We start from the raw sequence: 27,051 nt of genomic DNA, 5'->3' as shown, positions 1-27,051 counted from the left end.
GCCCATCAGCAGAAAAAACACCATGTGAAGAAAAAGTATATAAAAAGGGACACGGAAAGCAAACTTGCGAGGGTGAGAAGTTATTCGTTCCTCTCATCTCACCGGGTCAGCGGTTTTTTAACGGCTCGGCAGAGAGCGAATGGACAGAGCGGCAGAGGAGCAGGACAGTCTGACCGACGGTAGGAGCTCACCGTCCGTCCGACCGCTTACATTGTGTCTGTGTGGGTCTGTCAACCGTTGGGGGTGGTGGAGGATTCACCGGGTGAAACTTTGAGGGTTTTTTGTGTGTGAAGAAGCCTCCTAGAAAGCTAAAAAGCGGGTAAAACGTGACAGTCAGTGCTGCGTGTGTGACCACGCTAATATTTAAAAGTTGTAGGTGTGCATTGTGTTGCTAACGTTACGTGTGCTGCCCGTTAACGGTGCTGAGCTACAATAAGTTAACTGTCAAAGTGGAGAAAGCCACCGCATTAAATTACAAAAATGTATCTATTTCTTCAGCGGAACTTGTGCCATAGTGTATTCTCCTATATGTTCCTCATTTGTGGTGATGTGTCGGTGAGACTTACACAATGCCTTTTAAAATGTAGTAGTGTGTCTTTATCGTTCATCTTTGGCCAAAACAAACCCATAAACCCACAGAAGTAATGAAATCCTACCCGATTTAACCTCGATGTCAATCAATGACATCTCACTCGCTGCATTTACTAGTGCGGTAGTCTAGTAGTAAGAGCTGTGACAGCTCTGTTTCACCTTTGTAGTTTCGACTTTAATGTAGGGAACACGTGGCTTACTGTTTGTTACACTGCCAATGTCGATTTCTGAAGAACAGAGTGATTTTACAGCTGTGGAATGTGATGGGTCTGTCCCGCTTTGACTCCAGTGTTTCCCCTCACATCTGTTTGATATTCAGTAGCTCTGAAATCAGGAAAATATGAGAGAGAGGGAGGCAATGAGTGAGTCCCTGGTCATTACATGAAGTCCATGAGAAGCAGTTCAGCCTTTTGATGAGTGTATTTTCCACAAGTTGAATAGCCCCGAGGTGAGTTAGACCACAACTCTTTATGCTCTGACAGGTCAGTTAGTAGCAGGGGAGCAGGACCAGCTTTGCCCTTTTTATGGTCAGGAATGTGAATAAAAACATAGCCTGAGATAGGGTTATAAAGACTGATGCCTGGGGGATCATCCCATCACAGGGTTCCTGCTGAATCTGTCTGGTGTAGGACACAGACCGTGAGAATATCTGCATGCCTTTTTTAATGACATTCCAGTTCAGGTTTAGATGGAGAATTATCAGCTAAAGTCCTTCAAATAATGGCCCAGAGCGACTGTCATGGGATGATTCAGGTTGAAGTGGGTGAGACAGCTGCTGTTGGGCCTATCTTATATCGTGGCCTACGTAAATGACTGAGCCCTTGTCAAGCAGCCCTTGATTCTACATTGCTTTGTTTATGAGTTGAAGAGGTTTGTTGTGCTCTGGGCTAAAATGATGACTAATTGGCTTGGCAAGACAATGGTCTGTGTGTGTCTGTGGATTGGCAAGGGAGTGTGTGTGAGGCTGTGTTCACACATATTGTTGTGTGCGTGTGAAGCACTGACACACACCCGGATGATTTAAAGTACGAAAGTCATCACTTTCAGCACGCCTTTAGTTTAGAGGAGCCTGTTTTCAACAGTTGTTGCAGTTTTTCACTTTTAACAACCTCTTAAAAGAAGGGATCGTTCATCAAGTCACGTGGCCAGAAAGTTGTGTGGAAGCTTGAACCTGCTGACTTTTTGTTTATGAAGACTTATAGTAGCAAGCTGTAATGTCATTACAGCGGTACAGGGTGTTTGTGTTGAGGAAAAGTGCCATTTAAGCCTTTTTTTCTGCAATGTCATTTCCTTTACCCCTGCTTGCTTGTGTGTGCAGGTGTGTGTCCATATGACCTTTCTATGTATGTGTGTGTGTCTGTGTCCATGGCTTCAGATCACCGTGTGCTACCTCCTCTAGTTGTGTGAAAAAAAATAAGTGCAGACTGAAGCTGGCGCACTCTCCTCCTTCCTTACTGTAATTGGTGCCATCTGTTTTGGCTGTGTTAACATAGTTTGAGGAATGTTGCGATCCATTATTCACAACCTCCTTCACTGGTGTGGACATGGGCAGCCAATGTCACTCCGTGTGAGCCGAACCAGCCAGAGGATAAGCTGATGGTTTTTGATTAATAAATAAATAAATAGATAAATAATCCTTTAAGATCCACACTCAAGATCGGAGGTCCACGAGTGAAATGCTTCAAGGGTTATTGCCTGTTTCCCCAGAATCAGCCCCTTTTCTTCCTTCACCTCCAACTGTTTTTACTGTCATTTTATGTGCTCTTTTGGTGTCTTCTTCCTCCCTGTTGACCTCCTCTGTCTGACCTCTTTTCAATCACCGCTTCTTGTCTCAAAACACTTTATTTTACTATTTTACTCAGTTCCGCCTATTTTGCTTTAAATAGTGTGTTATTCAAACTTTACTGGCAACAAACCTCTGACTTCAGTTGAAAATAATCTGTGTAACAAGCTGCCATCAAATTTACATTCTGTTTTTAAGGGATATTTTTTGGGCATTTTTGCCATTATTTTAAAGTGTGAAGACAAGGACGCGAAATGGGGGAAAAGAGAGAGGCGGGTGACTGCAATAAAGGTCCCAAGGCTGGAATCGAATCTGAGTATTTGCTGTAGAGTGGCATGAGCTTTGACCACTCAGCCATCAAGGCACTGCAACATTTTGTTTTTTGAGTTCTTACATAATTGGATGTGACAGACAAAAGTAAATATTTTTGTAGACTTTGACACTGGTTCCAAACCTTTTCCCCAAAAACACATAAACAGTGAATCCACATTGTCATTTTTCTCTCAGGCAGAAGACACGTGTACCATGCCGACTAGTGATGGCCCCAGTCGCTTCCCGGTCTTTGTGGCTCCGCCCCACGGCAACCACCAGAGGTCTCCAGGTTATGTCCCCGGGCGGGTGGCTCCGGTCCGCTCGCCACCACCTGCCAAAGCTCCACCACCTCCACCAATAAAACCTCACGGCCCCCCGCCACAGCGGCGAGCCACTTTCAACGTGACGGAGGAGAACCAGCGCAGGGAGCGTGCTCAGAACCTCCAGCAAAGAAAGAACACATTTATCTGTTTTGGAGTGTCGATCGGGGCTTTCTTCCTCACCCTCATCCTCGTCCTTAGCCTCACAAGTGGAGACGTGCTAGATGGTCAGTATAAGGAATTACTGATTAAAATGTTTTTGCTCTCTTTTTTCATCTCCTTATGCAACCCAGTGCTTTTCAGCTTGCTGCGTATGTGTTCCCATACCAACTGTGTATATTGACTGTCAAATGAGAAGTATGCAGTTCTGTAATTTGTCATTGATTGCTCATGTTTGCAGAGAATTGTCCAGACCACAACCCGTCCCTTAGCAGCTGGAATCCAGGCCACCAACCAGAGAAAGCTGTTATTGTCAGAAGTGGACATTTGTTCCGATTGGATTCTTCTGCTACCTTCCAGACGCTAACAATCCAGTCAGGAGGTAAGCTCATCAAGGCGTATGATTTTTTTTTTAATCACATTTTTGAGTTGTAAGCTCATGGATGTGTGGAATAACTCATGGTTTCTCACTGGCTCTTCACAGGTCAGGTCGTTTTTGCAGACAACGCTGATGGCTCCAAAAACATAACCTTGAGAACACGTCACATCCTTATAGAAGATGGTGGAGCCCTTCACATCGGTGCTCCCAAATGTCGCTACCGTTCTCACGCCACCATTGCCCTTTTGGGACGCTCAGACGACAGGGCAGTCCCTGAAGTTCCTGGCATGGGCCGCAAGTTCATCGGCGTCAAGAGCGGTGGTACTCTGGAGCTACATGGCACAGAAAGAGTTTCCTGGTCTCTACTGACCCGAAGTGTTCCAGCCTCGGGTCTGGCCACAGGGGGTTATGCCTTCCAGCGAAACTTCAGCAGAGGCATCAACTTGCGCGTGGTGGACCAGGACACAGCTGCTGTGCTGTTTTCTGAACGCTACGACACACACGAGTCTCGTAATGACAGTCGGCGTCTCACCCAGCTGCTGCGAACCCTGCCGGTGGGCCGCATCGTCACTCTGGCTATTGGAGACTCAGCTGTTAAAAGTCTTCTGGATGAAACTAAGAAGGCCTTTGAAGAGAGGCTCGGCAGCAGCTTTGTCTATGATCTCAAATACAGGTAAACAGTGCCAATTTATGAATATAGGAAATACTTTACATACGTGTAAATTACGTATTTTCAGATCAAATAATGAAAATGCATTGGGGTTTTTTGTTGATGTTGCCTTGGCGAGTGTGTCTATTGTCAAACTGTATGAAAATTTGAGAGTGGGTTTGTGTCTCAGCTGTGTGGCAGAATATGCCAGCTCTTGGAAAGTTTGTGTTGGTTCTCCATGATGTGCTGTCTGTGCAAGTCTTTGGGAGTGTTTTGTTTATTCTTGGTCTCTTGGGGCTGATAAAGACGGTTAATGTGTTTTTGTTTAACCACTCAAGTAAGACCCCCTCACTTGCTTGGACTGAAAACACTGGGATCTTGTTCCATGTCCATCTTCCCTGGAAAAGTCCTCTTTCATCTATCTTTCTTTTCATCTGTGATGTTCCCTTGAATTGTTCCCAGTAATTAATCTTCCTGTTTCCCCTGTGTTTCCGCAATATCATGCTCTGCCAGAAAAGGAAGCGCGTACAGGATAATGGGGTTACGGTCATAGTGTTTCCAGGGTTTGTGCAAAATGTGGCGATTCAGGAGATTTTTATGTCTTTGATGCAAAAGGATAGATACTGGATGTTTAACTTTTTTTTTTACCGTGTGGGCCAATATTTTCTTTAAGTCCATAAAGTGAGAGAATTGGATTTTTATCTTATATGACATTAGATCTTCTGTTACTACCACTCAAATGTGTGCACACATTTCTTTCAATGGAAAGACTCATTTGTAGCTCTGCCCGCTGGTTTGGGTCCTTGGTTGACTGAAAAGCCAAGTGCTACGCCAGATTCTCCAGTGTCACATTTCGCCTATGGGGGTGGGTGCCAAGTCTTCAAACAAATCCCCTCAAATGGATCAGACGAAAGAGCCCTGCGTATGTGCAGAGGCGCTTTTGTGTGTACCGATACGTCAACGGTGTGCACTCTCTTCTAATCCTCTCACCATTTATTGGATTTTTATCTTAGCTTTCTGTGGATTTGCTTGTGGTAGGAGGAAACACATAGCACACATTTATGAGAGAACATGGAGTTTAATGTCTCGTTAAAGTCACATAATGTTAGGGTGAGTGATTTTTGGCTGAAAGAGTTGGGTGGTAAGGCGAATGACCTATAGGATTGAGCGTAATGATGAAGTGTAGATCACTTTATGACCTGTTATGGCGTGTCACAGACAAACGGCAGAATGTAGCTGGAACATACTTGGGGAAAAATTTGGTGCTTGTTTTTTCAAAATGTTTTGTTATTTTGCATCAGTGGTTCATACCATGGTGCCCACAGGCATATTTTATGAACCCCTTTAACCCCTTGTGATGTTCAATGTATGCCTGATTTAAAGTAAACAATAATAAACTAGCACATTACCCAAATACCATTACATTTATATAGGTTGACCTCAGGGGCGTCAGCCATCCTTCCTGCCACAGTGACATGAATGCGTTGGCTCCAGCTCGTGCCTGTTGAACCCTCTCTGTCTTTAACCTTTGTCTCTCAGGAGAGCACTCACACACACTTAAACACACCTTTGTGTCGGTCTATAGTGAATTCACCTCTCGTCTCCGCATATTTGCTTTTTCTGGTCAAACAATGGGGTTGTTAAAATGCTGGTGAGCATCAAATCAAGGACGTGGCAAAAGGAAAGAGTGAAAACAACCACTTCTTTCTGAACACAGAAAGCCACACGCTCGGGCCGTAATGACAGTGGCTCCACAGATGGATCCTGTTTGTGTGTCAGCAGGGTGTGCAATGACATGGCGCAGGGGCTCTTTCATCTGCAAAAAGATGTGTTTACGTTGTCAATATGCCAGTGGAAGCAATTATTACGGACAGAGATGGATATTAACACAGGGGTAAGTCGGAGATGATGGGATCAGAAACTGCTGCTTGTATTCAGGGAGACTTTTATTTATTTATCCGTCACTTTGGTTTATTTTTTTGTGATTTAATGATTCCAGAGATTCTCCAAGGAGTAGATGCAGTTACTTCACTCTTTTGTATTATGTTCAAATACGCAGTGCAACTCACTGTGTATTTGAACATAATGGCTGTACTGCAGATCCAACATAGTACCTGTTGAAATTGAGCTGGAGAGGCGTAAAGCTGAATGCTGGGGTTGCTTTCCTCTACTGTATAATCTGTATGATTCCATGTTTTGTTTTTTTGTTTTTTCAAATAGGATACTGAATGGTTGAATGATGTGGGAAGGTCATATTGGCCAGGGTCCGTTTGTGTTGATAAAGTGTTTGAAGGTCATGCCATAGGTTAGAACAATGGTTTTAAAATACTATTATATCAATGAATAGCAAGAAAGCTTTCAGCTTCTTCGTACTCATTCATCTTCCGCTGGACAACAAAAAAACAAGAAATCATTCTTAAGAGGCTAAGGAAATGACATTTGAATCATCCAAGGCCGAGCATTGGTCATACGCCCTCAAAGGCACGCCCAATCCCTTTCCCCATCCACACCCTCAAGTCCCTCCGCTCAAATGATTTTGGCCTCTCTTTCTTATTTAATCATTGTAATCTTGTTTAAAAATAATTTTCTTGACATTCCTACTTCATAAGATAGCGGGCAATGAACTGAGAAGGGAGGATTTAGGGCTAAAGTACAAAGTTGGATTTGAATGAAGTTTGGGATGTGGCAGGTACGCCCTTTAATCCCCTGAGCCACATGAACACCCTTCCTGAAATCCTCTGTCTTCATTTCAATAATCCCTCAACTCCTCTGATATCCTTCCTTTATTTTATTTTATTTTTTACCTCTCATTGTCTTTTTCTTATTACATGACATTCACTCTGACATTCACTTGCCTCCTCCTATCCTGCTTCAGACTCATCACAAGCATTTGCACTGCCTTCAGGGCATTACACTGGTGACTAGTTTAATCTCTTTTTCAGATGTGTGTGTGTGTGTGTGTGTGTGTGTGTGTGTGTGTGTGTGTGTGTGTGAGATTGATCCTCACCTTGATGCCTGATACACCTGAAACTAAAACACAGATAAACTTTATTATGCAGTTTATGTGATGTCCTTTATCTGACTAGCAGGCACATCTGTAAAATATTATGTGAACCTGATTTTAATGTCTTGTTGACCTTTTTTCCTGAGACTGATCCACTAATTCTGGTGTCGGCTCTACTGCAGTAACCGTCACCTTTCAGTGGCGTAACATCATGGTTAGGATTGCCTGTCACAAATAATGGGTCATGTTTGGTGTAAAGTTATATTGCCACCAAGAGAATTTGACACAAAACTGCAAGACTGTGATTAAATAGGCCATATCAAGTAACTGAAAGGATTCAGTTGTCCAAAGGGAATCTATGGAAAAATAAGGTCCAGAATCTTATAATTCCTTGCTTTCTGATACCGATGTGTGAAACTAGTGTATGTACTGTCATGTCTGAAAAATGACACCCTCTTCTTTCTGTCCCTCTCCCACTTCTCTTTTCATCCCTCTGGTCTCTCCAGACAGGCGTGGGCTCTGGTCTCCGTTATTGGTGGTGGCAACGCGTCATGCTCGGAGGACGTTAGGGAACATGAAAACCACGACACAGGAGGGAGAGCTTTGGCGAAACGAAACTTCACCACCGTGGACGGAGTAGGCTTCTCTGTAACCGCCTACAGCGAGTGGAAGAATGGTGAGAAGCAGCTTGATGATGGTGTTCTCTATTTCAAAACCAGTTTGAACATGCATGGTTAGGTGTTGGCAGCAATTAGAAATTATATATGACCAGCCAGTTATTTAAGTGTTTAGTTTATGCCTTCTGTCATTTTGTGTAGGTCAGCTAAGTTGAATGCTATTTGTCAGTAGTTCTTCACAATGATTGGCTTGAGTAGCATGGGAGCTGTTCAGGTTTCTCTAACTTTGAAGTGGTAAAGAGTTTTTAGGAAGGTGACAGGTTGAGGAATGAGGTTTACCACATGCCAACTGCTTTACAGATCAATCATCTGACCATGAAAGACATTCTTGTGCCTGACAGAAGTTTTGTGACCATGCCATTATGACAAATACCAGGTTTATAGGCATGTAAGTGTGTGTGTATGCGTGTGGTTTGGGTGAGGCGCTAACTCACCCATTGCCTTATTTATTGCGGCCATAAATGCCCACACCTTGTAATAAACATTTTGTCAGTGACACAAGTTTACTGTGAACATAAAGGGTAAAATGATTTTTTGCTTTCTGGCAATATCTAACTGTCTTGCATAAGTATTTTGGTTGATATTGCCCACAACGGGACAATAATAACTGCTGTACACAAACATTTAATTTCCTTTCTTCACTCCACAATATCTTGGTGGTTATCAAGCTATTCAGAAGCCAGGATCTAAATTGCTATTCAGTGTAAATCATTACTTTACTATGTGCTACTGTAGAATATCATAAAAATGACTGCTTAGTAGATTTAGTTCTTTGTTATACTCGTGTTCCTTATCCGTATTTGATGGGTATTAACCCTCTCAACCTCAACCAAGTAGTTTCAGGACATTTTATTGCTCTTGTCATGTTTTACTCACTCTGAAATGTTTTCTATAAAGTCCTGTACCTTTGTAGAAACAAGACAAACATGGTGGCTAGAAATAAGGAGAACTCAAAAATTTCTCTTTTGTCTTTTTTGCCTTTTTTTTGCAGTATTACACAATAATAATGCCATATATCATAAAATAGAAAAAATGCAGGTTGCATTTCTTTGATCATTTATTATAAAAAAGAAATTCAAGGAAATGGAATCTATGTAGTGTTACCAATATTGGGGAAAAATATTTGCCCCACACCATACATTTTGAACAGTTTAACTTTTTCACAACCTATCTTGTCCTCTCCTCACAGTAAACAGCCTGTAGTTCTGCCTTGTAACTGTACTATGTCCCTCTTTTCTCCCAGGTTTCCCCATCTCAGGCTTTCAGGTGGATGCTGTGGACCAGGTGGTGCTGAACCTGCAGGATGAAGTGCAGCAGACCTGGCAACCCGGAGATCAAATTGTAGTTGCCAGCACGGACTACTCAATGCACCAGGCTGAGGAGTTTACCTTGTTGCCCTGCTCTCACTGCAGCAGCAGGCAGGTCAGGATACAAGGTGAGAGAGAGAACAGTGGTGTGTGTGCGCGCATTTGTGTGTTTGTGTGTGTGGGGAGAGAATAGTTTTAGTGGCAAATTAAAACTGGCTTTGTCTTTGTCATTGTTTGTCTGCAGCGCTATACTGCAGGCACCAGTTTGAGCTGTACAGTTCTTGTAAAATGTGGTGAAGGACAAAAAGAAAAAGGAAGGAAGATTTATGTGAAGTACAGGGCAGTCATATTTCATATTAAAAAGCATATATCAAGATGTGGGCATAGAAGATCTAACACTAATTTGTCATTATAGTCAATAAATGTGATTAGCAGATGTGCTAATGATCCTGAGGGCCAGAAAGATCTAATTTCCTGTTCAGCTGTAAGATTATTGGAGGAGGCAAAAAGGAGATTGCTATCTTGTGTTTTCGTAGTAACCTCATCTTATAATAACCACAGTAGTTCAAATACACCGCCTCTGCTTCACATTCCCCTGCTTTCTTTTGCTCTTTCTGTAGCAATCTGTTCCTTATTCTTTGTCCATCTCTTTATCAGACACATTTCCTGATCCCATTCTTCTGTCAACAAACGTTAACTCCCTTCCTGAAGAGAAGGGTGTACTTATGTGTGTGTGTGTGCCTAGTTTTTGTGTTGCTGCCGTGAGGAAGGGTTGAGCAGCTGGAGTACTGCTGTGCGTTATCATTGGCAGCTGCACCCTATGGGCACAAGTACTTTCCGCATCGCAGAAGAACTGATTATTTTGCGTTTCATATGTATTTGATTACTTTACGTGTCTTTTATATGTCTATTATTTTGGTTGGTTGGTTTGTTTGAGGGCGTAGGTAGTTGTTTATGTTTCAGTGTGTGCTGCTAGGCATATTTCCTGTGGTTGGCAGTTGAAAGCCCACCATTTCCAGAAAATTACATTACTTTAGTTTAGTTTCAATGCCACTTCCATTTTGTTTCAGCATCTTATATTAAGTTGGTATTTTAGTGAAAAGGTTTGAGTCTTAGTGTGACCTGAGAAAGGTTCCACAACAATTCAAAGCCAGATTGGGTTATTATTGTGTTATTGCGCCAAATTAAATGAGTTTTCTCCTGTGTTTGTGCTCTTTTCTGCTTTATTTGTATATTTATATTTATTTGAATATAAATGTCAATCACTGCATTCAATCTCATCCAAAGTAATGACTTTCACCTCTGACAGGTTTTGTCCAATTGTGTATCAGACTTTTCTTTAAAATAAAAACCAAGAACCTGCCTGTCTGTTCTGCCCAGGGAGGCCTCAGTACAACCACGTTGGGGAGATCATAGATGGGGTCGACATGCGTGCTGAAGTGGCTCTGCTCTCCAGAAACATTCTCATCTACGGAGAAATGGAAAACTCGTGCTACGGAAACAACGTGTGCCAGTTTTACAGCCATGACACCTACGGAGGCCACATCCAGGTGTGTGTGTGTGTGTGTGTGTGTGTGTGTGAGTTTATAACACAGGCCCTTGTTTAATCTGTGTCTCTGTGCCTGAAGTAATCTGTGTGACAGTTTCCATACTGCAGAGCTAAACTGTTCATATCTTCTATATTTATATGCCGTCCTAAAAGAGAGGGGTTATTCATGTTCCTAGTTCAGTTTATGTGAAGCACTACTACTTCTTTCACTCCCATTCTCTCTGTTTTTCTATATGTCGAGCACATGTTTTTTTATATAAAAGATACAGTCTATACATTAAAACAAACATAAGAAAGATTTAGGTCAAACACGGCCATAACTGGAGCATCATATCCTCTCTGACCTACATGGGTCTCAATATAGGCAATGAGTTCACTGTAATTTGGTTAATGATGGTTTAGTTTCATCCACTTACTTTGATGGCAAATACACAATAACATTCCTTAGGTGCTATGTAACTGACCCCCCTCGTGCTAAACAAAATAAACACACTTTTTTCCCATTCCATCATTTCTTTTTTTTTACCACATTAACTGTGTCCAACAAAAACACATTGACTTATGTTACACAATCTGCCTCTGAAATGATTGACCTCCCCACTCCCAAACAAACAGAACTCAACAACACATTCACCACACACAGCATTCACCAATGGATATTTTCTCAATTCATTTTTCATGAAACTCTCATCTGGACATGGATAAAATATTTATGGCAGTCTTGTCAGTCAGTTGTGTGAATATGTACAATGCAGTATGTATGCAAGAACTCAGGAATACGGAGGCCTTTTTATGTATATACAGCAAGTATTAATGTCTTGAGGCATCATGTGCAGCACGTGCAGAAACAATTAGTTTGTTATCTAAGTCTGCATGTGTGTATGTGGGTGAGTTACAGTTAGCTGCAAGGATTGGCCAATACCTCTTTAACAGGAACCAGACTGTGTGGATTATGCCATACCCACAAAAAGACCTCCTAGGCAGCATTGTACAGCATATTTGTATTGCATGACAATCATGTTTAACTTTATTTTCTCTCCAGTCCATTTGTGTTTTGCATGTGTGCATCCCTATGTGTGTTTAGCTTTTAATTTGTGCTTCAATAACTCACATCTCTTATTCATCAAGAGGAACATCAGGGCTTTTGGCGCTGTTTGACTCACTGTAGCATAATGCCAACAGTACTATGGTTTATATCCCACTGGGATGGTAGACAAACACAGAGAGTCATACTGTAGTCCTAAACCTTTAATTGGACCAGAGTGGGTAGACGGTTAGCCCACTTTTGTGGCATAATATGAACCTTGTGTTGCCCTCCAATAGGTCAGTATAATTTACTTTTGCATTGTATAATAGCTCTTTGTTCTTTCTTTCGATTTTAAAATTGCCCTTTCTTTTGCGATTTATCCTCTTCTTTGGCCTTTCTCTGTTTTCTTTCTCCCACAGATCTTTGGTAACTTCTCATCAGTGCATCTGTCCCACGTGGAGCTGAAGAACATGGGCCAGCAGGGAGAGCAAGGCCGCTACCCCGTCCACTTCCACATGTGCGGGGACGTGGATCAGAAGGGAGGCTACCGGGAGCCCACCTATGTGGACGGCCTCTCCATACACCACTCCTTCTCCCGCTGCCTCACCATCCATGCCACCAATGGCTTGCTGGTTAGTTGAGTGTGTGTGTGATGAGTAAGTCTATAATGTATGTGATGACAAAGAAAAGGCAGCTGTAGATACATGAAATCATCTGTATATTTGGCGATGTGCAAGACAGCTCCTTCTAATAAGAACCATGTGATGTTAGCCTTTGAATACTCATCAATTACAGCCTCCATTGCTGGATTACTGTAATGGCTTGTTTCCTCCTTTTTTTTCTTCCTCTCCCCCTCCTTCTTTTTCTTAATCTCTCCCTTGAAATCCTCCTGTTCCGTACCATTCTCTGTTATAAAATTATCTTTGAAGAAGTCTCATTTGGAAAGGAATACAATCATTTATTAGTCCCTCTCTTTTGACAAATATAAATGCTGTTATATACTTGCTGGATAAGTCAAATTACATGAAATGACATGTCTGTTTACTGAAAAAAAGGATTGTGTGTGTATGTGTGTGCTATGCTCTCTCTTGACGTCAAATGGTAATGGGTAAATTCTGTCCTTGAGGCCATAGGATTGAGAGCGTTCTTCCTATCTGCTTTGAGGAAATGGAATTTACTAAGTTTTGGAAAACATTGTTTTCCCTGTTTCCCTTCTGGCACAATGAGCAAGTGAATATTGTCTTGTTGAGTGTCTCCTCCAACAGCTCTCTGATCCCATCATTTTCAGATGGGTTTAATAAAAAAATAAAAAAATCCTAGCAGGAAATTATTTAAGGAATTTTAAGGACGCAGGCACATCAGTTGGAAAGTACTTTATTTTCCTGTGGGCTGCTGCTGATTCCAAGATAGACTGAGAAATGTTGCCTTAGCCTTCTTGTTTACCAGAATTTTCTGCACATTTCCATTTGATACTAAGTGCCTCTTTGTTGGTAAGGGAAGGATTTCCATTAATAGGATATAGTACTGTGTTTATTTTTCTCTCCTTTCAAGAACTTGTAATAATTTGGTCTTCTTTCTTTGACCCAGGTGAAGAACACTGTCGGCTATGACACCTTGGGTCACTGTTTCTTCCTTGAGGATGGGATCGAGCAGCGTAACACCTTCTACCACAACCTTGGCCTGCTGACTCGACCCGGGACTCTGCTGCCTACTGACCGCAACGAGACCCTCTGCACCAGCATCAAGGACAAAGTCTACAAGGGCTACACTCCCTCACCCAGCACAGAGTGCAAGTAAGGGATAAGGATAATGACCTTGTTTTTTTCTGTTTGGAGATATGAGTGCATAACAAACTGATAAAGGACAGCACGAGTTTCTGAACAGTCATAAAGAGCTTGTAACACCTGTGAATAGTTAGAATGGATTGCTATAAACAACCACACAGGTCAACAACGTAGGATAACAACTTGTACTTTGTTATTTTACAGTACAGTCACGTCATTGGTGTTAACCAAGTGGGTGTAACAATCAATAATTTACTAGTGTGAATGTTTATATGTTCACACCCAGGAGAGTAAATTAAGCAGCCTTGACAGTATTGAATGTCTGCCACAGAGCCATAAAAGCTCTGTAAGTGCTTGAAGAGGTTTAAAATAATCGTCATGAATGTTGTACAATTTGTGTTGAGATCCCAGTCTTTTTTTACCCAGATTTTATGCATATGGTGGTATGTTCTTTATACTATGACAGTTTTCTTAACATATATTTTTTCTTATATACAATATTGAACTACATCACAGTATATTGAATCATAAACCCCTGTATTGTGATAATGCATCAAATTGCCAGTTTCCTTGACAATACACAGCTGTAGTCGTAGTGCAGACCTTCTGAACCACCATCATGTACACAATGAGGTCCGCTTTCATCTAGTAGTGAAGACAAAAAAGGCCATTTCTTGGTCTCCTTTAAATATAGAATGCCAAAACCATCCACCAGCAACAGCTGCAATTCAGAAACCCCGGGGTCTTGTGAAGCATAAGCCTTAGGATAATTGTAATGACAGATAATAGCAGGGACACTGCAAAGGCACTTGCCAAGCCCTGAGAGCTGTGAATAAGCCAACATCTTGACTGTAAAGTAGCTTGATATTTAGGCAGTGAAATATAGAAGACACTGAGCAGCTGCCTAATCTTTGAAAACACAGACCAGTGGGGTCAAATCAACACAAATGACAAATGACGACTCAAACGCTGACATTTAAGACTTTGAATCTCAGTCAAGTGTCTGTGTGGGGAAACCTGGTGATAGTGCAGACATACCCTGATAGAAGACAGATGGTGTGCTTCCATGTGAAAGAGATACTGTAGTTAGTATTAGTGTGTGCGAGAGATATTGGCTGGGTGTTTTTATCCATGCAATAACAGCCTCAAGTCTCCACAGGATGTTTTTATGTCGTACCAAGAACAAGAAAAGTGCCTCTGTGAGAGAAGCAGCAGGGCTTGTTTCCAGAAGTTTCAGTATGTGTGTGTGTGTATGTGTGACAGGGAGAGAGTGTTGGCAGAGCTGTCCCTGTCCGTGGTTTATGTTGGAGAGGTGGATTATTGAGGGAATGTTGAAAGATCACAGGATTCTTTGATCTGTCTTGTGCTTATTAGTCATAGTCTCTCTGTTATGCCTGGATACCTTCTTTTTAAAAAATATTTTTTCTGCATGTCTTTGTGTATCTGTCTCTGTCTTTGTGTGTGCGGCGGGGGTGTTTTCCAGGGCAGTTTCAACATTCTGGATCGCCAACCCTAACAACAATCTCATCAGCAATGCAGCTGCTGGGTCTCAGGTAATAACACCAGAGTTATTGAAGAAAACAGCCAACCTTTTACAAGTGATTAACAAAAAATGAATGATCAACAAGGAGAGCCCCTTACTGATTTATGATATGTAGTGTATTATATGAAGCTGCCATGGCTTTGGTGTTCCTGAACTTTACAGAATGAATATGGAGGATTTTCATGCTCATAACAAATTGATCCGCCAATAAAATGGGATATAACAGTTTGGCTTTAGTGTCTGATAGAGGGGTGCAATAACGTAGTGAGATGAGGTCGAAGTACAAGACGAGGATACCTCACCGCGTCTCTTTTTCATTTTGGCACAAACAGCGTGGAGGTCCACTGGGGAGGGCTGTGTACTAAATATTGGTAGGGGGTATGCTTGTGATATTAAAATTCTGTTATGATAAATCTGTGTCTATTGAAACATAAACTTTAATGAACTATTGAGCTCATATGAACTCCTACACCTGGTTTGTTCTTTCCGTGGGGCATGGACCACATGTAGTATGACATTCTGCACTGTTCCACTTATTGGCTTTATATGTTACTTCAGTGCTCCGCCTACGGATAATGTGTGTATGAGCCTAGATAATTAAATTCCTGCTGGTGCCCAGCTGTACCATGAAAATGATTTATAACCTCATCTGTCTTCTCCTCCTTGCTGTCTCCAGGATGCTGGCATATGGTTTGTGTTCCACAGCTCTTCCACTGGAGACTCTCATGGGCTGGTACCAGAAACCAAGGCAGAGCTCACTCCTCTGGGGATTTTCTACAACAACCGCGTTCACTCCAACTTTAAGGTATCATCACTGTGTCTTATCTTTTATCTTTTTATTATTGCTGAGTTTCCACTCACATATACAGGCCAGTCTACCAGGTGCCAAACCCCTCAGTGATATCTCTGCCTGCTTCTCTGTTTTATAGAGACAAGAGAAATATTGTATTTATAGCTTGTAAAAAAAGCATGGCACATAAGTCTGTTTATTCACATGGTTCTTGCCAAAAAAGAGACATGGACATGCGCACACACATACATGCACATAAGTAGGGTCCACAATAGTGCTCTGTTGTGTAATGACAGAAGTCGGGCAGGTGAACTGTAAGGTCTTTGTTCAGTCTGACCAGAGCAGCCTCTCTTGTAGAGGAAGGAGCCCAGAGGTTTAAGACTATACCTCGCTTATACCACAGGACCAACTCGGAGCAGTTTCCATATACATAGGACACACAGATGTATAACATTTTTCCTATAATTTATTTTACAATTCATTTTCCAAACATACAAAACTAATCCATATTATGGACTATGAAAATATACATTACGTTTTCATGCACATTATAAATTATTCACAGGAATTCTGTTTACCACCTTTCCTACTTTCCCTGTACAGCATTAACTCTATAACTCTGTTGGTCCAGGATTTAAATTTAGTACATTTATTATTGCCTCAGGACAGGTCCCGCACTGTAAAATATAGTAGTAGTCTTGTTTATGTCAGTCCAACAGAAATAGATCTGTGGCCCATCGTGGATCTCTAAGTATAGTTTAAGAGAACATTTGGTGTTTAACTCTAATCATATCTTCATCTTCCTAGGCAGGGCTTTTCATTGACAAAGGAGTAAAGACCACCAATGCCAGTGCTGCCGACCCCCGGGAATACCTGTGTCTAGATAACAGTGCCAGGTGTGTATGCATGTGTGCAGTAGCATAACACATTTGAGGATGTATACAGTCTGTCATTTATAGCGTGGAAAGAGATATTGACTGCTCTCAGGAGTTCTTTTGTATTACTTAATCGAGTAGTTAGTGAGTGAATGTGAATATAAATGTATAGTGACTCAAATACTCAAATTAATACTCTACATGTTTTTGCACAAAGTGCATAAATGCATCAGTGGGTCTATAGTGGGTTATCATATGCATCGTGGTGTACAGTTGCACTGTATGAATATTATGGTATTTGTGGTTTACTAATGTGTTTGTTTAATGCCACTGTCAATAACTGTTTGTGAATTAAGTTATTTATAGCCTCCCGCTCTACAACTTTTAGTATATGGTCAGTTGGCTGGGATAGATAGATAGCTTTACACACTGTTACTGCATTTTAGTGGAAGGTCTGTCAGGTTTGTGTTGACAGAGAAAACAAGGCTTCACAGATAGAGTTTCCACTCTCCCTACCCAAATACAGCCCTCAACTAGACGGAAAAAATCTTACGTGTCCACTGAGACTGCTGGCCACGCTCTGTGCGTGTGTGTGTGGGAGTCTATGCATGTGTGCAGAGGTTTGAGGGGGAGGATTTTAAATGTTAAAATGTCTACTTAGTATTAATGTTGCATGAGAGAGAGAGGTGGACACTTGTTTTGTATGATTGTTGAGGATGAAGATGTAAGATATTGATAGTTTCCAAAGAATTCCTTCTAATTTTTGTGTTTCTCGGACCTTTTCGTCTCTAGCCACTTTCTGGTAGTATTTCCCCTCGACCAACACTTAGTCAATGACAGGGTATATTAAAAACTAGCAGCAGGATTCCCATAACATTTGTGGATATTCATGGTTTCCAGAGCATAAATACTGCTGTTAAAGGAGAGCTCTGACTTGAATTGAGCACCACCATTAGGCTTGAAAAAGTCGACAAGAAGACCACAAATCACTTTCAGTTTGTACTAAAAGATATTTCCTAATCTAATTGGAAGAAGGCCATACACTTTCCAGGCACAGTCATGCACCCAAAGGGAATAAATCCTTTTGTATTTAGTGACACCGTGTCCTCTTCTGCAATACCACCCGTAGTGCTCATTGTGGGAGGCGATGAGTATTGAAGCCTGCAGTCTCTAGAGTTCAACAGTGGGGCTTTAGACGTTTAGTCTAGTTATAAATTATGTCTGCACGCATTTCTAGCTGGATGACGTTAGTATTATCAGGACCATTAGTCACTCAGAACCCTCCAATATTTAAATTGGTTACATCTATCGTGTGTGTGTGTGTGTGTGTGTGTGTGTGTGTGTGTGTGTGTGTGTGTGTGTGTGTGTGTGTGTGTGTGTGTGTGTGTGTGTGTGTGTGTGTGTGTGTGTGTGTGTGTGTGTGTGTGTGTGTGTGTGTGTGTGTGTGTGTGTGTGTGTGTGTGTGTGTGTGTGTGTGTGTGTGTGTGTGTGTGTGTGTGTGTGTGTGTGTGTGTGTGTGTGTGTGTGTGTGTGTGTGTGTGTGTGTGTGTGTGTGTGTGTGTGTGTGTGTGTGTGTGTGTGTGTGTGTGTGTGTGTGTGTGTGTGTGTGTGTGTGTGTGTGTGTGTGTGTGTTGTCCTGTACATTGGCCTTCATGAGGACCACATGTGCAGAAAAAGAAGGGGAAAAACTGAGGTTTGATATTGTGGTAAGAGTGAAAGCTTAAGTGGAAATTATCGTAGTAAATGGAAAGTCACAAGGACGATAATAGACACGTGCGTGTGTGTTTGCATATGTGTAGATTCCGACCACACCAGAACGCTGATCCTAGCCGTCCACGGGTGGCGGCAGTCATTGACACTCTGATCTCCTTCAAGAACAACGACTTAGGAGCATGGATACGGGGAGGGGACATCGTCATCCAGGACTCTGGGTGAGACGACTCATAGGCTGTGATGTGATTAATGTAGTGTCTTCAGTAGAACTGATGACTGGGATGCTTCTGAGGAAAAATGAGAAAAAAAGTTACAAAATCTGTAAATCTCAGTGCTTTTTCAATCAGGAAAGGATTGTTTTTCAATTGCACACATTTTGTATTTTTTTGTTTTAAATATTTCCTTTATCTAAACAGATTTGCAGACAATGGAGTGGGATTGTCCTTTGCCAGGTGTGTATTTCTAAATCACTCTTGTCCTTGCAGTGTGTGTAATTATTAGGCCGTAATTCCGTTTCACATCTCCCTGACAGATGAACTTGCCAAAAACCATATGTGATTGATAGACACTGAACATAAACTTTGAATTGATGTTGCATCATTTTTTTGCTCCTCTTCTTTTATCAATAAATAGAAAGTAAAAATTTGTCCTGTACCATATGCTTTTGTTCAATTATAAGTATGATATCGTTTTTTTCTCATTTCTATATGACCTTATCTCCTTCTTGTTCTCCAGTGATGGCAGCTACCCTAAGGATGAAGGTTCCAGCCAGGAGGTGATGCAGTCTCTGTTTGTGGGCGAAAGCCGAAACAGAGGGACCAATGGAGGACAGAATAAATACTGGGGCTTAGGAGGGGTTGATGCAAAGATGAGGACACTGCCTAGAAACAGGTGAGGGGGAGCAAACAAAAGGAGTGATAAGCTGTTGAAAGGTTGGGGAATGAAGGAAAGATGTATGTGAGGAGCTGAGGGAAAATCCAAATCAAACTGGGCTTTCTCAGGAATTGCAGGGGATGGCATTGGAGGAGTTGGCGAAGAAAAATATGCTGGGAAAAACAAACAAGGAAGAGCGAGCCAGCGAGGCAATCGGGTAGTTGGACAGATGGACAGCTGAGGCTGCTACACTTTAAGCAGTAGGTGGACTTGTGAAAGCAAGTTCTGTTTTAACTGACTTCCCTCCAGTGATATTTTAGGCGGTTTACAAAAAACTGCGGTGGCAACACTTAACGTGGTTTCGCAGAAAGGTATTAGTCATTGTAGCATTTGATTACTTAGCAGCAAGGAGATTTTTTTCAGTTTTTTTTGGCACATAGCTCCCACTAATTTCAGCTAAATTTCACTATTCCCTTCCTTTGTTTCTATCATTTTGAGTTTTTGGGACCATATGAAGATCTCACTAATAGAGCTCCCATTGACAGGTAAACTAGAAAGATGTTTGAGAAGACAAAAAGTGTGTTGCGTGACTTGTGCCTCACTGATGATGCCTGAGATAAGACTTCCTTTATGAGGAAGTTTATAGAGTCTCTCGATGCTGTTGCTGCCATGTCGGACTAAGTGAACAATCCTAATGAGACCAGAGTTTTGAGCTTTATGTCCCCCCAGGGTCTCCTCTCTGTATTCCTGTCTCATTACAGAGATGGTTATACAAGAGGAGCATAAACAAGAGACTGGCAAATCACTGCCTTTTTTAGTCTCAAAAACTTGGGTTTATGTCAGTTTGTGACCACTGTCACCGCTATGTACAACTTTACAGCCATTTTACAGGCTTCCTGACCGCATTCTGACATCTGGCTCAGTCCGGTTGTCTGTCGTCATCGTGGTTAATGCCAGAGCTGCTGACACTGGGGTTTTTTTTTGCCAGAGAGAAGATGGTTCCACTAAAATGGATGGATAATTTTAATCCATTAAAGTTCTGCAAGGTTTCATTAACGGCAAATTACATCAGATTTAGATTCTTGTCTGAGAGAAAGAAAAAACTCAAAAAAGCATGTGATGCAGGAAAAAAGTACTAAATCTTCTCTGTAATTCATATAAAGAGCACCAGACTTATTAACTTAACCAACATAAGTTTTGCCATATATAATCACTCTTATTTGTGACACACTTTTTGAAAGACTGGGAAAAAATGTATAATTTTGAATTATGATTCTTTATAGTGTGGTCATTTTTTATAGGTTTGTTAAATAAACTTATGTTAAAATAAAATGTACCATGATATGAGGCCATATATTGACCTTAATGTCTATATTAATAATGTGTTCCTCTGAAACTTGTTTAAAGTTTAGGGTGTTAGCCAGTCCATGACTAAAACCTGTGGTCTGTTAACTCTGTTTACTTCATCTGTATTTTCTCCTAAATCTATTGCTGTCATTTGTCTTGCCTAATCATGGAGTCATGGGTTTCTCCCTCCGCTCTGTAGGACGTTCCCGATCCGAGGTTTCCAGATCTATGATGGTCCGGTGCGGCTTACACAGAGCACGTTTCGTGGTTTTATCCCCACACCAGAGCGCTACACCAGCGCAGTGGGTTTCAACCTGAAGAACACCTGGCAGCTCAACCCACGAAACAATCTGTCCCAGCTCAACTTTCACTCCACTGTGAGTAAACATCTATTTTGGACATCCAGACACACTATAGAGTTACTGTTATAATATTAGAATGGAATAGAGGAATGAACATGCAGTGGGATACATGAAGCTGTAAATGCTGAGACTGAGGGTCAACACAGAGCGGTCCTTAGGAAGCAGTCCAACCCTTTGGTGACATACATTATATTTATGGCATATAGTGTCATGGTTCACTTGTGGACTCCTTTAACAAGCTTACTCATAACAGCCAATGACTTATACTATAGGTGTAACTTTCACTCCCAGAAGGCCTTGTTCGACTATATGACTTGGGGTCATTTTAGGATAAATAAATACTCCCACGCAACTCTCCTCTTCTCATTTATTTTGGTCCGTTTTTTTTTTTCATTTTCTCTTCCTTCCTCTTTTTCTATGCTTCTAATGTGTTGTGTGTTCTTGTCTGCAGAGTGTCTGCTGTTGGGGACTACAGCAGTTGTGAACAGTCATTTATTTAAAATTTGTCTTTGTTTTTACCTTTTCTACCTAATTTTCTGTGTCCATTCTCTTGGTACACTGGGTCTGACTGTTTCCTCTTTGGTAGTTTGCTCCTATTTCTTCTTCACCCCTCTAAGCATCCCCTCATCAATTAGATCACGACTCAGATCAGAGTCACGGAGTTGTTATTTGAAGTATTTGTTAAACAGAAGAAAGGAAAAGAAAAGGGGCACCCCTTTCAGTTAGCCCCGTGGAGAACCCATTGTGAAACACTGGTGCCCTCTAGTGGTCAGATAGTGCAGTGCATTCACTTTACTTAAATGTAATGAAATGTTTATGTATTTTCAGCTCATCAAACCTTATGTTTTAAACCATAATGGCATAATGGTTACACTCCTCTTAGACAGACAGTAAACATTTCCAGTTCCAGTAAATAGCAGCTGTGTTTAAGAAAGCACCATGTTTAACAAACATTTACCAGAGGTGGTAATTTAAAGGATAGTTTGGATTTATTGAAGTGAGGTTGAATGATGTACTTTTCTATGACAGACAGCATGTCTCCAATAATATTCTGAATTCATACATTTTTCCTAAATCTATTTTTTGGCATTTTGCAAACATTCTCAGGTGGGTCTGAGGAGTTTTTTTGGTCGCCCCGGGCAGTGGTTTGAAGAAAACGACCTGGACGGTGACAAAAACTCCATCTTTCACGATGTGGACGGATCAGTCACCGGCTACACAGATACCTATGTTGGCAGGGCAGACAATTACCTGATCCGACATCCTGGCTGTGTGGACATGTCCCAGTGGAATGGAGTGATCTGCAGCGGCCGCTACTCTCAGGTACAGCATGTCAGGGTCCACACCTCAGTTTTGTTTGAATGTAAACTATGCAGTGTTCCTGAGCCCTGCCCTCCACCACATCCTCTTCTCCTCCAGGTTTACATCCAGACCCAGGGAGCCTCCAACCTCAGTTTATCCATCAGCAGAGATGAATACCCTGCTGCTCCTCTGGTATTGAGGGGGATCAACAGCCAGGGGGCGCTGTCTCAGCAGTACCAGCCCATCCTGATGATGAGCAAGAGCTACACTATACACTGGAGCGGACCTGCACCCAAAGAGGTTGTCCTCTCTCTCATCAACTTTGACAAGTGAGTTACAGCAGCATGTATGTGTGACCACGCCTGCTGCAAGTCTGTAACATCTTGCAGTTATGACAGAAAAAATGAGGATATATTTTTTCTCCATGAGAAAGCCATAGAACAACAAGACCATCACTGCATTAAATTGTGTTTTTCAGCAGCTTTTGTGTATTGTGTTTTAAGCTGAAAAACCTCATAAACAAACCAGGGTGTCATAACTTCTTTACTACTTCTTAATTGTCTCGGGGGAAGCACCGTGTGATGTAACGTCTCATTCTTTCTCTTTTTCCACTCAGAGATGACTGGGTGCTGGTGGGACTCTGTTACCCATCAGACACCACGTTTCAGATCATGGGCGACATCAATGATAGACAAAGCAACACATTTGATGACCTCACAGACTACGGCACCGTGTCATCCCTTGCAGAGCTGGAGAAGAGGCCGATGGAGAGGAAGTACTACTTTGACCGAACTGTTGGGTGAGAACAAACAAAATACAATCCTCTCTACTGCATTTTGTTCAAAAAGGATTGTGTTAAGATGTGAGAGTTTGACTCCTGAAGTTAATTACACGTTGGCTATTTCTCCTGTTCTCCTCCCATCACCTACAGCTTGTTGTGGCTCTACCTTCGGGCCCGCCATGGGCGTGACGGTCACAGCTACTGTTCAGCAAAAGGCTGTGAAAGAGTTAAAGTCATGGCCACCACGTCCTCCAAACAGACATGTAACTGCACAGCCAAAGCCTACCCTAAGTACTCCAAGACTCCCTCAGCAGTGGTTCCTATGCCAGCCCTTAATGCACAACCCTGCAAAGGCTGTGGTGCTAAACAGGTATGTGTTGCTACATTTAAAACGTCCATTTAAAACACAATCAACCACCGCTGACCAGTGTCTCTGCCTCAGCTTGTGTTTTCCAGTGAGCCATGGACCTCCTACCTCCAGACACAAGTCAAGTCTCTCAGCAGTAAAGAGCAGCAGAGAGGAGACAACAGCTCCTTTATCACTGTGAGCATGCCAGGCCTCAAGTGCAATATCAAAACACATTACCATATCTATATGACTTAACCTTTTGTCCTTCCTGTCACCTGCCAGGTGAATGAAGTGGCCATGCCCTTCTCTCAGCCTGGATATTTCCTGGTCTCAGTGGATGCCTGCTCTGGGAAGGTCACCAAGAAAACCTCATTTGCCAAGATGGACGCCAAGATGGAACAGTACCTAAAAACTGGAATACCAAAGAGGTGAGCCAGGCAAAATACCACTACACACCACTACATTTGCATTTCTGATATGGACATAAAGTAATGGAGGAAGTATTCACATGCACTTGTAATCAGGAAAATTTACAAAAAGTATTAAAAGTAAAAGTACTCCATGCAAAGACATTTCCACTGTGACTGGTATATTATTAGATCATTATAACTCATGCATTAATGTAAAGCAGGATCTTATTCTTGTTGAGTTGGTTGAGGTGGTTTTGTATCGTACTGAAACTCATGATTATCACCCTTCAAGATGCAGTGTAGTAGAAGTATAAAGTAACAAAAGTAATAAAATGGAATATTCAAGTAAACTTCAAGCACCTCAGCTTTGTAGTTAAGTACAGTACTTGAGTAAATGTACTGTACTGTTATATTCCAAAACTGAATGGACATACAATGGTATCAATCTTAGACAAACTTTCCTATTTAGTATAAATACGCAGCAGCCTAGCATAGCAGAACCCTGAACATGCTTGCTTACCGGTAATTTACAGACGTGTTTTTTTTCTTCAACAGGTCTATAGTGCTCATGGCAACACGAGGTCAACCAGAAGGCCTGGTTGGTGTAGCACCATATCTGGTCTCCTTTGGTATGGCCAAAGCTGCTGATCTGCACAGTAAAGGTTGGTGAAATTCTTAAAAATGGTTTCCCTTTCTTTGTCTGTCTAGTTGCTGTATTTTTGGGCATAGACTGTCTTACTCATGCACTCTTATTGCTCTCATCACAGAGAGTCTGGCACTTTGGGGGTTCCAGGGTGGTTCTTCACGCCCTCCGTGGGTCTCGCTACAAGCCGGGCAGGGTGATGAGTTCCTGGGGCTGCAGGAGCGGTACTTGCCTCTGGGTTTGGAGGCATACGGCTGTACGCCGCCTACAACTCAATCACGCAAAGATCTGGAGCTACTCAAAATAGCCACGGGACTACAATGACCAATGTGAACTATACAACTTAACTACCCAGAACGCTCTTGCACACAGATACACCAACACACACAACCAGCTGATGAATGTGAACTGCTGAACCTTTAATTTATTAACAATGGCAAAGATGTTTACTGATTTGAAGTGGAGAGAAGGTATTTTATTATGAACGGGGTGAGTATTTTTGTGTTTTTTTGTGTGTGCGCGTGTGTATGTGTAAGTATGCCTTGGGGCCGTTGAGTCAATGCACTTTCCTTTTAAAGACACAACTTGCCTTATCAGCCAAAGTGATCAAATGGAGCTTTACAATAACTCAGTTATCTTACAACAGTACAAACAAACCCAGAGCAACCTTTAACATCTACCAATATTTTTATTTATTATGTAGTAAATGAAAACCGAATAAATTGGAGTTTGAAAACAGAAAAAAATGCATTAGACACACACACGCCTGAAGGAAATTATGAAAATAAATTGCATTGTTCCTGAGACCATTTTCGATCAGTGCAGAAAATTAAGTAAGATGGAAGAGATGAGTTCTGGTCAAAGGGAAATAATTCAAATAAATGTCAATGCAGAATTAAACAGCAATATTGAGCCGAAACGGAACAAAGTGTAAAACAGAGCTGTAGGACGTAGCCTCCAGGTCTGAAAGGTGAAGCCAATGCAGCAGTGTCTGCATTCTTTCTAATGGCAAGCAGGGGGCAGCCCCACTGGTTGCAATAAGAAGCCAGATTGTATAGGAATCTATGAGAATATGACCCTACTTCTCACTTGAATTATTACTTTAATAACCTTTTTTAATGGTCATAACAAGCCATACTCATTAATATTATAATGGTTGTATAGACATATGGAAGTATGCAGTAAAATAAATCTGGTTACCTTGCCTTTTGTAATGTACAAAAATGCCATTAGATTCAATAAGTTTCTCCTATGTAGGCCATTATTCCCTTTCCACCAAACCTCACACAAATCTTTTAGCTTTTTAGTTGATGTCTATAATAATAAAATCTTTAACTGGAAAACCTCCTCCGATCATCGTGCAGCTGTACAACTTAAGACTTTAAGCACCTTTTTTATGGATTCCTACATGGACTTACTGGATCTTTTATCTCATATTTTTATTTATCTCTTCACGGTGATGGTGTCTCAAGTGCTGGCCACATGTGCAGCACAAATATACATACAGTTTATATATTACTTTTCTTTTATGTTGTTGTTGTTTTCTCAAACAGAGTTGAATGTTTTACCTTTCATCTGCCTCATTCATGATATTTTCATGTGCATTATTGCCAAAACCGTGTATGGATACAATACAGGGGCCTTTGAACCCTGACTTTACAGAAGTGAGCAGCAAAATGCATACAGATCATATACCAGCTGTAAGGCAAAAGGCTTTATGTTGACACTTGCAGTATGTAATCTTTTAAAGGGTGTTTGGATGTGAGCAGGGCTCCCCCACTGAGCAATGATAAGTACCTATCTGTGACTGTGTGTGTGTGTTTGACTGTGTGAGTAATATGACTGACTATGTGAGACCGAGATAGAGAGATCCTCTGGAGGACAATGACCTTGTTGCCTTTTAACCACTCTACTGTTAAAAAGAGCAAAAGAACGAGAGAAAAAGGTTTCCAGCCGTTACCTTTTGTTCAAGCGATGCTTTGAAGATGCACAACCAGAGAGTTCTTGATGTTTTAATTAGAAGTGAGCTTTGTAAATATGGTGTTTAATGTTATAACTCAAACTGTGTATGCAATGGAAATGTCAAACAGGTTGTCGATAGTGTGTGTATTTACTGTGTCTGTGTTTTTTGTCAATTGATAAGTCATTTGAAAAACAATTAAGCTGATTCTTTCAATGTGAAAACTCAGCCTTTGTTATGAAATTGCCAATTAAATAAACATTTATGCTTTGTGATAAAATTATATTTGGTCTTTTGCTTACAGCAGTAGCAAGAAGAAATCAGTCTCTCCTGAGTTAAACAGGGTTCCCTTATTTATTTATTTATTTATTTATTTATTTATATATACATGTACTTGTTATATAAAGAAAGCCCTAATGTCCATTCGTTTTGCTGAAGACGGAGTGATTCATTTTCTCTGTCAAGAACTTAAAACAGTTTAAGGGAAGCATTCAATTTGAATCCAAAACGTTTACAGCAACTATGTTATAGGTCTGACAAATTAGTCTTAATATTCAATGTT

At 41.4% G+C, this 27,051-nt stretch overlaps 1 protein-coding gene across 1 annotated transcript; it reads left to right on the top strand.

Annotated features, from left to right (window-relative positions):
• cemip2 (cell migration inducing hyaluronidase 2) lies at window positions 1-26,769 on the top strand. The gene is made up of 24 exons (XM_059337753.1): window positions 1-179; window positions 2,882-3,233; window positions 3,407-3,547; window positions 3,650-4,217; window positions 7,704-7,873; window positions 9,118-9,309; window positions 10,562-10,731; window positions 12,177-12,389; window positions 13,345-13,550; window positions 15,025-15,094; window positions 15,761-15,889; window positions 16,682-16,770; window positions 18,549-18,680; window positions 18,879-18,914; window positions 19,198-19,353; window positions 20,882-21,059; window positions 22,152-22,367; window positions 22,464-22,675; window positions 22,963-23,145; window positions 23,278-23,497; window positions 23,570-23,671; window positions 23,759-23,904; window positions 24,442-24,548; window positions 24,654-26,769. Exons 2-24 carry the CDS (start codon window positions 2,900-2,902, stop codon window positions 24,851-24,853), a joined length of 4,170 nt encoding a protein of 1,389 aa, XP_059193736.1. The 5' UTR covers window positions 1-179; window positions 2,882-2,899; the 3' UTR covers window positions 24,854-26,769.
• Window positions 26,770-27,051: the final 282 nt, after the last annotated feature.

This window comes from Centropristis striata, chromosome 7, assembly GCF_030273125.1.
Source record: "Centropristis striata isolate RG_2023a ecotype Rhode Island chromosome 7, C.striata_1.0, whole genome shotgun sequence".
Taxonomy (NCBI): domain Eukaryota; kingdom Metazoa; phylum Chordata; class Actinopteri; order Perciformes; family Serranidae; genus Centropristis; species Centropristis striata.
Note: the sequence above shows the minus strand (reverse complement) of the source record. Positions and strands in the feature narration are given on the sequence as shown.

Excerpts from the sequence above, each read along its gene's own strand:
- cemip2 (XM_059337753.1), top strand. The coding sequence starts at position 2,900 with ATGCCGACTAGTGATGGCCCCAGTCGCTTCCCGGTCTTTGTGGCTCCG. Across the intron at positions 4,218-7,703 it reads GTCTATGATCTCAAATACAG|ACAGGCGTGGGCTCTGGTCT; the intron begins GTAAACAGTGCC and ends TGGTCTCTCCAG. Across the intron at positions 23,672-23,758 it reads ACAACAGCTCCTTTATCACT|GTGAATGAAGTGGCCATGCC; the intron begins GTGAGCATGCCA and ends GTCACCTGCCAG.